At 36.5% G+C, this 15,379-nt stretch overlaps 1 protein-coding gene across 8 annotated transcripts in view; it reads right to left on the bottom strand.

Annotated features, from left to right (window-relative positions):
• Window positions 1–15,379, bottom strand: part of RAD51B (RAD51 paralog B) — a 641,285-nt gene that overhangs the window by 616,739 nt on the left and 9,167 nt on the right. For all 8 annotated transcript variants that reach the window (XR_006218940.1, XR_006218941.1, XR_006218942.1 and 5 more), the window contains exon 4: window positions 12,916–13,032. Coding sequence is in view for 3 of the 8 variants with exons in the window: in XM_042989965.1 (XP_042845899.1) it covers window positions 12,916–13,032 (117 nt within the window). In the remaining 5 variants the exon portion in view is untranslated. The remainder of the gene's footprint in view (window positions 1–12,915; window positions 13,033–15,379) is intronic.

Below are 15,379 nucleotides of genomic sequence, written 5' to 3'. Positions count from 1 at the left end.
AAAATGTTATGGGAATAACATTATAAGATTTCTGGTTTGTTTGTTTTGTTTTGTTTTTACTTTGCATTCAAAGTTGGATAACTACATTTACTTTAAGCTATAACTTCATTAGAATATTCTAATTCTTTAGCAATCGCAAATCCTCTTCATATATTTTTTATTCTCTTCCTAGACTCAAAAAAATTTATGTTGTATGCAATTCTGATGGGTTGACTGGAGTTAAATTTCATTATTTTTTCAGGTTTACTTAGTGGGTTAAAACATTTCAACATTAATAATTTTTAGCTTCAGATAGTTTAGTTCTGAATTCTACCAGCCAAACCACAAAATTTCAAGTTGTATTCAGTTCCCAGGTTCAGCTCCAATGGTGGTTAGAAAGAGAGAACATGCCAAACCAGAATAGTCTCAGTTATTTGCTTCTTGGAAACTCAAAGTGAATACCACATTTACACACAGAAGACACCAGTAAAGTACAATCAGCTTCATATCAAGTCTGAGTCGCAACTCTGCCTGAGAAATGTAAAAGAACTGAAAGAAGATGAAGTGGTAAAGATCACCCAAATATGAACAAGGACACCAATATTAATAATCAGTTTAAAGGAGAAAGAGAATTATTCACAAGAAAAGAAAGTCTAATTGTACTAAAGTAGAAATGAAGCCTACTTATCTTACTCTTAAGTGAGACTGAACGGTTGAGATGAATGTGAAACCTGGACCTGTTAGGACCTAAAACCAAGTTAACTCTCCTGACACTGAAAATGGGGGCAACAGGATGGGGGATCTGCCAAGCCAATACTTCACTAGGGAAAATTTAAGGACTGCCTGGTTCTGATCTGAGAAAGAGCTTGTGGAAAATTCATATCATTTTTTTTAATGACACCCTTCACCCAACATTTGTCTCCATTTGCTCTATAATTATATAGAAATATAATTAGGTCTTCAGACCTACCGAATTCATTTAAAAAAATAAATAATTCTCCAAATCCTAAAACAAACAAACAAACAAACAAACAAAAGCAAACAATCTCAGAAAGGTCAGGTAACACTTTACCTTGTGAAAAAAAAACTTGATCTTAAATTACTTTACATCAACATATGGAAGATTTTATCCCTTGGATTCTCTCCACCACTCCCTCTTATTTTATATTAACAACTGCTGTTTTTCAAGTACGTGGGAAGGGAGAAAAAAGAGAAAGGAGGGGGCCAGAGCAGAAGAACACAGGAGGACATGAAAATGACAAGTACCCTAAGTTTTACAGTTAAAAAAAAAAAAAAAAAAAAACATCAAATAGTATCAAGGGACATAATCGTTCATTTAACAACCATATAACCTGTGCCATATAAAAGACTCCATGAAACCTTTATGGAGACCAAAGTTTATTTCTAAATCAGGAAATGAGGAAAGAATTAGGAACAATGATCCAATCAACCACATCTGCTAAACTCCTGTATTAGGACACGGGCCTGGTTATCTTGCCTTTTAAAACACTGGACAGGATAAACAAATCATGTCTGTGGATTATATTCAAGGAACACCAATTAGAAATTTCTCCCTGGTAATCCTGCTGCTGTTGTTACACATGGAGCAGACGTTAACCTGACAATATTTTGAAGGAGATGAGACCCATGTTGGCCAACCTACAGACCCATGAGCAAGAAAAATAAATGTCTGCTACTGTTGCAAGCCGTGTAAGCAGCCAAAATTGACTAATCAAGTATTTATGTCTTGTACTTCACTGTTTATGCATCTCTATTACATGCCCAGCCCTTGTAGGCATTTAAGTTTACAACCCTGCCTTATTAGCTCCTGTGATCTTATAGGCCACAGCTAACCTTGCCAATAAGAAAGAAAAAGAATTGTATATTTAACTGTTCTGAGGAAAACTCGGGATGTCAAAATAGGACTCTGGCATCCTGCTCCTACCTTTCTGGGATAGTAGAATAGTCACTTTCAAACAAAACCGCCCCACTCAAGGAGGACGCTTGGTCTCCTTAAATCATGAACAAAGCAGAGAAATGAGTCAGGAAATACCAATAATGTAAAAATGTGTTACATCCTTTCTTAGTATTTAGAGCAAGGATCTGGGGATAATCATCCCTCTTAAATGTTGTAAAGATTTGGCAGTGCTTCACAGGTTTACTCTTCCAAGGGTACTCTTGAACGAAGACACGCAGATGTTACAGCTCTTTTTGTTGACATGAGTTTGGACCAGTTCTCAGGATTACAATATGAAAACACTTTTTTTGGTGATCCCTTTAAATACAACCTTAATTTTACTGAATCACATTAGCATCTTTATTATGCATTCTCAGCAGGGGTGATCTTGACCCCAAGGGTGAAACCTAGCTTTGATGGGACAGGGGGGAGATTTTATGCTTTTAATGTATAAAACACAGACATCCACAGTATGCATAAACAGGTAGACAGTATATCTGTGGCATTAAAATCTCATGGGGAAGGAAGACTTCATTAGAAAAAGGCAGTGTCTAAAAAGCTCCTTAGGGGAGAAAATGAAAACAAGATTGAGAAACACTGATTTAATCTACATTATCCCCTATGAGAAAGCTCCATGTGGTTTGACCTCCACATAATGTAAACTTTTAATCTTAAATTTCAAACATATCTTTACTACCAACAGTCAGTAATAACAGATGCAGAATTGTCTGCTTACAAACTCCACAAGTAAGGAGTTTGATGTTCTCAGGGAACGGGACAAAGCCCTGTAGTTCAGTTCCATCCATGATTCAGCAGTGTTGGTTTCTCTTTGATTTCTCTTCTGTGGCTTCTGCTTTTGGCATAAGTAGTGCTTCTCTAGTACCACTTTTGATCTTGGTGCTATAACTGCATATACACAGATTCAGTGAAGTTCACAGAAATCAAAATTGGGGATAAAGAAATCAGGGAATTCTGAAGTTAGAGTCAGGAAAGAGCAGCTATAAAAATGCCAGCAGAACGTTTCCAGACTTATTCGTACTCTCTCAATCGTCTCCAGGCCTCATCTAAGTTTATTCTACCAGTTACCTGACCTCCGTCTCACCTCCACCAGATCTACCTTCTACCTAATATCCACAACTCTAGGTTTGACCTTTTCACCAAAAACAAAGATTGTGCAATGCAATTAGACACCTCCATAGATACCACATTAGTGCTCTATTGCTATGTAACAAATTACCGCAAACTTCACAGCCTAAAAACAACAGTGGTTTCTTATCTCACACTTCTGTAGGTTAGCAGTCAGTCCAGACGGGCCTGACTGGGCTCTCTGCTCAGTCTCACAGAGCCAAAATCAAGGTGTCAGCTGAGCAAAATCCACTACGCTGCAGCCTGCTTCCTTGCTGGCTGTCATCTGAGGGCTACTCACCGCTTCTAGAGGCCACCTACATCCGTTCTCACATGGCCCCTTCTACTTTCATGTTTTGAATATTTCTGGTTTCTCCTTCTTCTTTAGTCAGAGAAAGCTCAGTTTTCAAGGGCCCATGGAAGTAGATCATGATAATCTCCCTCTCTTAAAGTCAACTGTGTCATATAACATACCATAATAATGGGAATAATAGCTCATCATATTCACAGGTTCCAGGGATTATGACAGAGCATCTTTGGAAGGCCATTTTAGAAATTCTGCCTATCACAAAGTCTATGAGAACGGAGTGGTAATAATTTTAAGTTTTTTAAAACTTACACATACACACACACACACACACACACACACACACACACACGTGCGCACACACACACACACACACACAAATACATACATACATATATGAACACACATAAATAGTGATAGCCAGGCCCTAAGAAAGATTCAGAGATCTCACTCTGGTATTCACGCCCTTCTAGTCCCCTCCCACACTACAACAGGCGTATCTGTGTAAGAGAATACAGGAGAAGTAATGCTATGTAACTTCCAAAGCTAGGTCATAAAGACATTGCCATTTCTACTTTGTTCTCTAAGATCACTTACTCTAGGGAAAGTCAGCTGCCATGTCACGAAGAGAGTCAAGCAGTCCTGTGGAGAGGTCCAGGTGGCCAGTAACTGAGCCTGCCTGCCAACAGACAGGACCAACTTCCTAGCCACACAAGTGAGCCATCTTGGCAGCATCTCCTCCAACTCCAGTCAGGCTTTCTGATGACTGCAGCCTTGTCAATACCTTGACCGTAATCTCATGAGACCATAACCAGAAAACTAGCTAATATGCTCCTGAAATCCTGACTCACAGAAACTGAGAGATAATAAATATTTCCTGTTGTTTCTAGCCACTATACTTTGGAATGATTTCTTAAACAGCGATATACAACAAATTTTTAAGTATACAATACAGATATACAGATATTAGAGATATATAACTTTAAAAATATAGAAGAAAAAAAAACTCCTAAAATGAAAGAATCACTTATGTTCATTAATAAAAGATCAATTAAGTAGAAATATCATATTCTTTAAATTACTATTTTGATAATTTTTTAAGGGGATACAAATGAAAATACTGCACCTTAGAATAGCAATAACATTAAAAATTCCTAAAGTTTGGCTTATTCCAAGATTCAAGGAGAGAGTATAAAAGAAATAGGAAGGGTTCCTAGGCAGCTCAGTCAATTAAGTGTCTGACTCTTGATTTTGGCTCAGGTCATGATCTCAGTCATAAGATCAAGCAGCACGGGGCTTGCTTGAGATTCTCTCTCTCTCCCTCTGGCCTCCCCCACTCACGCTCACTCTCTCAAAAAAAAAAAAAAAAAAAAAAAAGACAGAGATACCAGGAACTAAAGCATTATAGTACAAAAGCACTGTATGAGAGTTAAAAAATAAATAAATGAAAATAAATTCATTCTCTCAACTAATATTTATTAAGAACCTTCTACATATACTAATATTGTGAATGTAACAATAAAAATAAAAAGGCATAATCCCTGCCCACTTGGAATGTATTCGCCAATGAGGAAGACATGTACTAACTAATCATACACACACTACAACTGTAACAGTGACAAGTGCCACATAGAAGAACCATAGTACATGACTCAGTTCTCTAGAAACATGACAATTCTAAATGTGTTATGTTAAACATAATAAAATAGATTCAAAATACAGTAAGTAAAAAAAAAATAGAACTACAGGTAAATTTGTCAATGCAACAATATAATAGACTATTTTAACAACCTTCTGTAAATTACTATTAGGTCAGGCTGAGAAAAAAAAAATCAGTAAAGATAAAGATTTGAACAACCCAAATAACAAGCTTAATTTAATGCTCATATGCAGAGCACTGAATTTTAGAGAATAATAATTCTTCTCAATCACACCTAGAACATATATAAAAACTGATTCTACATTAAACCTTAAAGCAAGTTTCAGAAAACGTCAGAGAATAGGGGCACCTGGGTGGCTCAATTGGTTAAGCATGTGACTTTTGTTCAGGTCATGATCTCACAGTTTGTAGCTTCAAGCCCCACATCAGGCTCTGTGCGACAGCTCAGAGCCTGGAGCCCGCTTCAGATCCTCTCTCTCTCTCAAAATAAATAAACATTTAAAAACAAAAACATTTTTTTAAAAGATAATTTTTTTAATAATTTAGGTATTTAAAAATTCCAAATAATTCATGAAAGAAGCAATCATAATGGAAATTTTAAAAAACCATTAGAACTAGGGACACCCAGGTAGTTCAGTAGGTTCAGCATTTGACTCTTGATTTTGGCTCAGGTCACAATCTCATAGTTCTTGACTTTGAGCCTTGCATCAGGCTCTGTGCTGACAATGCGGAGCCTGCTTGGGATTCTGTCTCCCTCTCTCTCTGACCACCCACCCCCCCACCGCTGCTCTCTCTCTCAAAAATAAATAAATAAATAAATAAATAAATAAATAAATAAATAAATTATTAGAACTAAATAAAAATGAAAATACTTTATATTAAAAAAATGAAGCACTGGATATTCATAGACTACAAGCTCAGAGTAAAATAAAGAAAAACTGAAAATTAATGGGTTAAATGGGCAAGAAGTTGGGGAGGTTGAAATAATCCCAGAAAAAATGCAATTAGAAAAGATATAATAAAATAACAGAAATCATTGAAGTAGAAGACAAAAAAGAGAGAGGACAAGAGGACCAACAAAGAACAAAAAGCACAGTCCTTTGAAAAGACTATAAAAATATTCAAAACTTTGACCAGACTTTTCAAAAAGAAAGGGAGAAAGAAGACAAAGTAAGTAATATTAGGAATGAAAAGGGGAATAAAATTACAAATAAAACCAGATTTAAAGACAGGGAGAATATAGTGATTAACTTTATAACAATAAATTTAAAAAATTTAAGAAAATGGGCATATTCCTAAAAATATTCACCAAAACTACTCAGGGAGAATAGTCCTATACATCATTAAAGGAATTTATTTCATTTTTAAATCTTCCCACAAGGAAAATACCAAGATCAGACAATTTTTCAGGCAAGTTTTATCAAATTTTCAAGAAACAAAAATTCTAATTTATACAAACTATTATAAAATATTAAAAAGAAATATTACACAATTAATTCCACCAAGTAACTCAAAATCACACAAAAATTAACTCAAACTAGATCATAAACTAAATGTAAAACCTAAAACTACAAAACTTTAGAAGAAACCACAGCAAAAATCTCTATGTCCTTGGCTGGACAAAGAATTTGTAGAAATGACATCAAAAGCACGATCTATAAAAGAAAAAAATTGAGAAACAGGACTACAGCAAAACTAAAACCTCCAAAAGCTACCATGAACAGACCAATGAACAGAGAAACCACAGACTGGAAGACAATAACTGCAAATCATGCATCTGATAAAGGACTTGTATCCAGAATATATAAAGAATGCTTACAACTCAATAACAAGAAAACAACCAACCAATTAAAAACTAGGCAAAAGATGTGAATAGACATTTCACTTAAGAAATTTACAAATGAACATATGAATAGGTGTTCAATATCACTAGTCATCAGGGAAATGCAATTAAAACTACAATGAGGGGCGCCTGGGTGGTTCAGTAGGTTGGGCATTCGACTTCAGCTCAGGTCATGATCTCACAGCTTGTGGGTTCAAGCTCCGCATCGGGCTCTGTGCTGACAGCCCAGAGCCTGGAACCTCCTTTGGATCCTGTGTCCCCCTCTCTCTGCTCCTCTCCCTCTCACGCTCTGTCTCTCTCTCCTTCAAAAACAAATAAACTTTGAAAAAAAAAAAAAACTACAATGAAATTGGCAACTCTGAAGCAGGCCTGGCTGCTTCAGTGGGGATAGGGCTCCCTGTGGCCCCCAAGTGGATAGAAAAATAACTACAATGAAATACCACTACACACTCACGAGAATAGCTATAATCAAGAAGATAAACAATACTAGGTGTTAGTGAGGATGTGGAGAAACAAACCATCATGCATTGCTAGTGAGAATGTGAAATGGTACAGCCACTTTGGAAAGCAGTCTGGCAGTTTTCATTAAAAAGTTAAACATACACCTTTCATATGATCTAGCCACTCCACTTCTAGGAATCTACCCAAAAGAAACAAAAACCTATGTCCACACAAAGACATATCCATGAACATTCATAGCAGCATTATTCCTGAGAGATGAATATGGAAACAATCCCAGTGTCCATCAACTGATGAATGGATAAACAGGGGCGCCTGGGTGGCTCAGTCGGTTAAGCATCCGACTTCAGCTCAGGTCACGATCTCGCGGTCTGTGAGTTCGAGCCCCGCGTCGGGCTCTGGGCTGATGGCTCAGAGCCTGGAGCCTGCTTCCGATTCTGTGTCTCTCTCTCTGCCCCTCCCCTGTTCATGCTCTGTCTTTCTCTGTCCCAAAAATAAATAAACGTTAAAAAAAAAATTTTTTTTTAAAAAAAAGAATGGATAAACAAAATGTGCTATAGCCATACAATGGAATACAACTCAACAATTTAAAGGAACAAACTACTAATATATCCTATAACGTGGATGAACCTCAAAAATATCATGCTAGCAGAGCCTGGGTGGCTCAGTCAGTTCAGCATCCAACTTCAGCTCAGGTCATGATCTCGTGGTTCATGAGTTCAAGCCCCACGTCAGGCTCTGTGCTGACAGCTCAGAGCCTGGAACCTGCTTTGGATTCTGTATCTCCCTCTCTCTCTGCCCCTCCCCTGCTCACACTCTGTCTCTGTCTCTTTCAAAAATAAATGAACATTAAAAAAAAATTAAAGAAAAACAATTAAAAAAAAAAAAATCATGCTATGTGAAAGAAACCAAACACAAAAGACTACATATGATTCCACTTGTATGAAATGTTCAGAAAAGGCAAATATATAGAGATAGAAAATTGATCAGTGGGTGCCCAGGACTGAGAATGGAAGCAGGAATTAACCTATACATATGCATGACGGAAATTTTTAGAATGACAGAAATGTTCTAATGATATTGTGGTGATGATTTATTATGAAGTTAGCAAATTAGTTGAATTATACAATTTAAAATGGTTGAATTTTTATAGCATTTAAATTATGCCTTAATAAAATTGTTCTTTAAAATAATCAAATGAGGGGTGCCTGACTGGCTCCTTCAGTGGAGCATGAGATTCTTCATCTTGGGGTTGTAAGTTCAAGCCCCACATTGGGTATAGAGATTACTTGTTAAAAATCTTGAAAAAATAAAATACCGTAACCAAACGATTTATGAAAATATATTCAGGGCGCCTGGGTGACTCAGTCAGTGAAGCGTCCAACTCTTGGTTTCAGCTCAGGTCATGATCTCAGTTTCATGATTCGAGCCCCACGTTGGGCTCTACGCTAGCAACACAGAGCCTGCTTGGGATCCTCTCTCTCCCTCTCTCTGTCCCTCCCCCACTAGTGCTGTCTCTGTCTCTCTCAAAATAAATAAATAAACTTAAAACAAAAAAGATATTCAAGCTCATCAGTAATCAGGAAAATGAAAACTAAGATCACAGATGCCAAAGATGGGCATGAGTTTTAAAGTCTGATAATACCAAGGCAAGAAGATATGGAGCAAGAAGAATTCCTACACATCACTGGTAGGAATATACCTATTTAGGTACAACCACTCTGGAAAACAATTTGTCCTGATTCTGCGAAGTTACATTATGCACATACCCTATTACCAGAAAATCAACATAGATACCCTAGACAGGGGCTTGATATTAAAAATTTTAGGCTTTGCAGACCATCAGATCTTTGCCACACCTAATGCAACTCTGCTTTCTATCAAGCAAACAGCCACAGACAAAACATAAACAAATGAGCATAGCTGTATTACAATAAAACTTTATTTATAAAAACAGACATCAAGCTAGATTTGATCATTGGGCAGTAGTTTACCACTTCCTGCCCTAGAGAAATACCTGTACATGCAATCCAGGAGACATGTACAACAATTTTCATAGGACTTGTTTCTATTAGCACCAAACTGTAAACAACCCAAATGTTCACTAACAGGAAAAAAGATAAATACATTGGGGCCTATTTTCAAAATGGAATATAACACAGCAGTGAAAATGAATTATACTCTTGCTACCTGAAACAACATGGATAAATCTTAGAAAACACCATTAAATGAAAAAAGTAATTCATAGAATATGATAGGATTTAATCACAGATATATGATTTAATAGAGCTCAAAAATAAACAAAACTAAATAAACTGTTTTTATATCTCGTATTTAAGTGCACATCCAGTAAAAGAAAACTATAAGGAAAAAATTATAGGAATGGTAAAAACTCAAGATAAAGATTACGTGTCAATAGAAGGCCAAAGATAGGATCAGGGAGAAGCCCACAGTTAGCTTCAATAGTGTCAGTATTGTTCTGGTTCTTATTAATTCATAGGGTCATAAGGCTTCATAACTTACACATGCAGGATATATTTCCTCCTATATACATAAAATACACATTAAAATTTTGTTAATAAAAGGTAAACAGAAATACTCTGTACTCAGTGAAAAAAAATCCCAAAATAACTGAAGAGGCTACCTGTAACTGAAACAGAAAATATAGAACTTGCCCCTAATAAGCAGTCTGAGTATTTATGCTCCAAGTCAGCCAAGCAGATCATGACAAAATGGTTTTTAACTACCCCTTGGATTCAGAAAGAATTGACAAAAGCCAAATGAAAATGCATTAAAAATTATTCTAAAACTTAAAAAAGATAAAGTATCTGTGGGTTAATCTTTCTTAAGCTCAGTTTTTGCTATTTAGTATGTTTATAACTGTGGAATACTGTTGATATAAACTCATTTGAGCAGAGGTCCAGCTAGAGTGCATAAAGATTAGGTACAATAGTAGGATTATGGCACCATCTGGTGGCAGGACCCTACAACAGTAGGTTCTTGTTTTCTCTCTTTTTTTTTTTTAATACGAAATTTATTGTCAAATTGGTTTCCATACAACACCCAGTGCTCAACCCAACAGGTGCCCTCCTCAATGCCCATCACCCCCCCTCCCCTCCCTTCCACCCCCCATCAACCCTCAGTTTGTTCTCAGTTTTTAAGAATCTCTTATGGTTTGCTTCCCTCCCTCTCTTTTTTTTCCTTCCCCTCCCCCATGGTCTTAAGTTTCTCAGGATCCACATAAAAGTGAAAACATATGGTATCTGTCCTTCTCTGTATGACTTACTTTACTTAGCATAACATTCTCCAGTTCCATCCACATTGCTACAAAAGACCATATTTCATTCTTTCTCATTGCCAAGTAGTACTCCATTGTGTATATAAACCACAGTTTCTTTATCCATTCATCAGTTGATGGACATTTAGGCTCTTTCCATAATTTGGCTATTGTTGAGAGTGCTGCTATAAACATTGGGATACAAGTGCCCCTATGCATCAGCACTCCTGTATCCCTTGGGTAAATTCCTAGCAGTGCTATTGCTGGGTCATAGGGTAGATCTATTTTTAATTTTTTGAAGAAACTCCACACTGTTTTCCAGAGTGGCTGCACCAGTTTGCATTCCCACCAACAGTGCAAGAGGGTCCATTCACCAGTTATCTAATAGGCACCTACCAAGTATAGCACACACACATTTTTAAATCTTTCTCAGAATACAGGGCATAAAATAAGGTATAGTATCTAAAACAGAGTCCCCATCTTCAAATATATATATATATATATATACATATATATGTATATATATGTATATATATATACATATATACATATATACATATATACATATATACATATATACAAATATATACATATATACAAATATATACATATATACAAATATATACATATATACAAATATATATATATACATATATACATATATACAAATATGTGTATATATATATATATATATATATATATACAGTTAAATTTATGACTATCAGAATGTTAAGAGTCTGCTCTTGCTTAGAAGTTTGTATAAAGTATCTGTGCCCCTAGAACTCTTAAGCAAGAAGTTCCTCCAGAGCATCCTGGTAAGTCCATCAACTCACCACACCAATGCAGCTTGCAAGTAAAAGAACTGGTGGTTTGGGAGTCTCCAATCCCACTATGGAAAATATAGAGGTTCCTCAAAAAATTAAAACTAGATCCACATACAACTCAGCAATCCCACTTCTGGATATATACCCAAAAGAAATGAAAACAGTATTTCCTCAAGATATCTGCACTCCAATGTTTATCACAGCAGAATTCTCAATAGCCAAGACACAGAAACAATCTAAATGCCCGTTAACAGATGAATGGATTTAACAGTGCGGCATATATACACAATGGAATATTATTCAGCTACAGGGAAGGAAGATATCCTCCCATTTGCAACACCATGGATGGACACTGAGTACATTATACTAAGCGAGGTAAGTCAGAGAAAGAAACAAACTATATATCAGTTACATGTGGAATCTAAAAAAGTTAAACCTGTAAAAAAAAAAAACAGAGTAAAATGGTGGTTAACAGGGGGAGGCAATGGGAAGATAAGAGTGATGGTGTTTAAGGGCACAAACTTGTAATGAGTAGTAGATAACCCATAGAGATCTAATGCACAGTATAATGAATATAGACAATAACATTGTACTATAATTATGTAATGTTGTAAATACTGCTGTATCAGCAATCATATTATAATATATAAATGTGTTAAAGTAATACGATGAAAACCTTAAACTTACAGAGTGTTACATGTCACACTTATTCAATTAAAAAAAAAGTCCTCAAATTCTTGACACTTCTTTCAAAAGGTAGAGTCAAATTTCTCTTTCCTTGAACATGAGTTGTATTTAATGATTTGCTTCTAAGGAAGAGAATGTGGCAGAAGCTTATGATGTGTAACTGCCACAGCTAAATCATCAAAAGCATGACCGCTTCCACCTTGCCTTCTTTTGGATTACTCACCCTAGGGGAAGTCAGCCATCATGGAATGAGGAACTCAAGCAGCCTGTGGAGACACCACTTGTAGAGGAACTGTGACCTGCCAACAACCACCATCGACTTCCCAGTCACGTGAGTGAGCTCCCTTGAAAATATTCTCCAGCCCCACCAAGACTTCAACATACCGCATCCCTCACCGATATCTATGAGCTAAGCCACTCCCAAATCAACGGAAATAATAAAGGTTAATTATTGTTTTAAGCCACTTAGTTTTGAAGTAATTTGTTGTGCAACAAGACATAACTAACACAACAACCTATCACAGAACCAAAATGTATCTGCAGTGGAAACGAAAAATAGCTCACTTCAGTTGAATATTCATCATTTTCTAAGTTGAAGAAACAGCAACCTAAGGAGACTTCAGGTGGTCAGCAAGGAATGTTTCGAACGTTATATTTTTGCAAAGCAACTGTACTAGGTACTGAGTGGAGAACCATGCCCTTGAGGTACAAAATAATTTATGTTTTTTCAACTAAACTTTTTCCCCTGGCTCTGAAGGTTATAGGTCTATGGGAGGTTTGGAAAGTTTCTCCTTTACCTCTGTGAGGGATCCACAAGCCACTCCACCATGCAGGGCTTCATCCAACGCAGAAAGAGTTGTAGCTAAGAACACTGGTGAGACAGAGGCAGATGTTTGCATCTTTAACCCATAAGCCTACACAAGAAAAAGAAAATGATCTTTTCAATATCCCTGTTTATTCGAAAACAGAAACCAAATCCAAACTTCAATTTCTAGCAGCTGGAACCCAAACCCATCTCTTTTTTCCTCAAACTTTTATTTGTTAAACAAATATTCAATCCATGCCCAGGGACAGTGCTAGACAATGGGGCTATGATAGAATAGACAGAACCCCTCCCCTCACAGTATGTATAGTCACCCAGCAATTGAAACCAGGACTGGAAACCAGACAGTCACCATACAATTATTAGAGATATTGTGACAGAGAAAGTGGAAACACAGGAACAGTAGACCTGATCTAGATTTTGTGATCTAGGAAGACTTCATGCAAAAGCTAGATGTCTGAGCTAAAATGTGAAATAGCTGTTAAGCAAAGGAAATGTGCATGTTCCTGCCAAAGAGACAGAATATACAAAGAAAGGGAAAAAATAGGAACTAATAAAAACCACAAAAAATAAAGAGTTCATTCAGAATGGTTGAAAGATGGGTGTGTGATCACAGTGGGACAAGTGATGAGGCTGGATAAATAAGCAAGAGACAAATCATGAAAGAGCCTTGTTGAAGTCTGAGGTCTATACTGAGAGCAACAAGGAATGACATGCTCAAGTTTTCATTTCAAACCAAGGTTGGTCTGTGAAGAATAGTTGAAGGTAGCTGTGGTAGGCTGAGATGTGGTGCCCCAAAAGATATCCACATCAAATCCCTGGAAACTGTGAATGTTACCTTATTTTGAAAAAGGGCCTTTACAGATGTCATTAATGTGACTTCATACCCAGCAATGTTTAAGAATGTTTGCCTCTGCAATTTATAACATTAAAAATTACTAGTATTTTATTAAATTGCCCAAATAAACTGTGGTCAAGCCATAGAACTATAACCATTCATTCATTCATTCATTCCACAGATACTGAGTACCTACTGTATGCCATATACTATGATAAACTCTGGGAATATAATAGTACCAAACAGATAGTTTCTAACAACTTAAAGTTTACAGTTTAATAAATCTATATATCAAATTCAAGGCTCTTCTGCTTCTGTGAGGAGGTATGAAGACCAGCATATTAAATATATTAATATTTATGAGTTATAAATGTGATGACTCCTGTGTAATCTCACCCATTAAATTCTTAGATCAGTTAAACCATGGATTATCACATTTTTCTAAGGCTACATTCAGCTACATTAAAAAAAAAAAAAAAAACAGAAAAGCTACAGAACAAAGTCATGTGGTATGCATCTGATTTAGAAATGCCTCAATATTGTCTACAATCTATCATCAGGCAACATCAGTGGGCCTGGGGACACTTTATCAAACATGTAAAGGCAGCCCAATCTGTCAACATTAAAGTATTTCCTTTGCAACGGTTAAGTGCTCTAATCACAATAGATTTAGTGACACAAAGACTAAAATGAATGAACAGAATAAGACTTCAGAAAATATACTTTGTACATAAATGAGACAAAAAGGAGTATCTTATTATGATACTCCACCAGTTTTTCTTCTACGTTGGTGGCTGCTTCTTCTTCGACTCATCATTATCTAATCTGATCTTAAAATGCAGACTTCACTCAGGACTTGGTCTTGGATATGCTTATCTCATTACCATATTTACACTGATGACTCCCAAATGCATACTTTTACTACAGACGTCTCCTTCACACTCCAGGCCCATATATTTAACTGCCTGTTTGCATCTCCAATTGATGTTTCACAAGCACCTCACATTCAACAAGTACTAAATTATGCCTCCCTCAAGCCTGACACTCTTACAGCATTCCTTATCTCAGGAAGTCGTACTACCCAGTTTCCTAAAGCAAAAATCAAGGAATCATCTGTCACTTTCCTGTACCTCATCTCCACCCACAGCCAAACAATCACCAGTCCTCTTCACTGTACCTCCTAAATTATCTTTCATCATAACTGACATTATGCCATCTGGGTTAACACCATACTAACAATTCATGTCACGATCACTTTCTGTTTAGAATACAGGCATAGATACCTAGATGGTCTTCATCAATATTTCCCTGCTCCTTTTCAATCACTTGTCTAGGTTCAAGACTGACTTTTTAAATATACATATTAGATTATACCCTTTTACGACTTCTCATTGCACGCAGAATAAAGTCTGAAATCCTTTACATGGTCTGCAGGCCCCACGATCTGACTCCTGCTCATTTCTCTGACTTCACCTCTGAGGCCACTCTGTTCCTCACTGCTATGTTCCATCCACACCAGCCTGATTTTACTGCCATGAAAGTATATGCTCCTTCTCTTCACAGGGTCTTTGCATTTCCTGCTTCCACTGCCTGCAAACTC

Source organism: Panthera tigris, chromosome B3, assembly GCF_018350195.1.
Source record: "Panthera tigris isolate Pti1 chromosome B3, P.tigris_Pti1_mat1.1, whole genome shotgun sequence".
NCBI classification, from domain to species: Eukaryota; Metazoa; Chordata; class Mammalia; order Carnivora; family Felidae; genus Panthera; species Panthera tigris.
The sequence above is the reverse complement of the archived record's forward strand: the minus strand, read 5'-3'. Positions and strand labels throughout refer to the sequence as shown.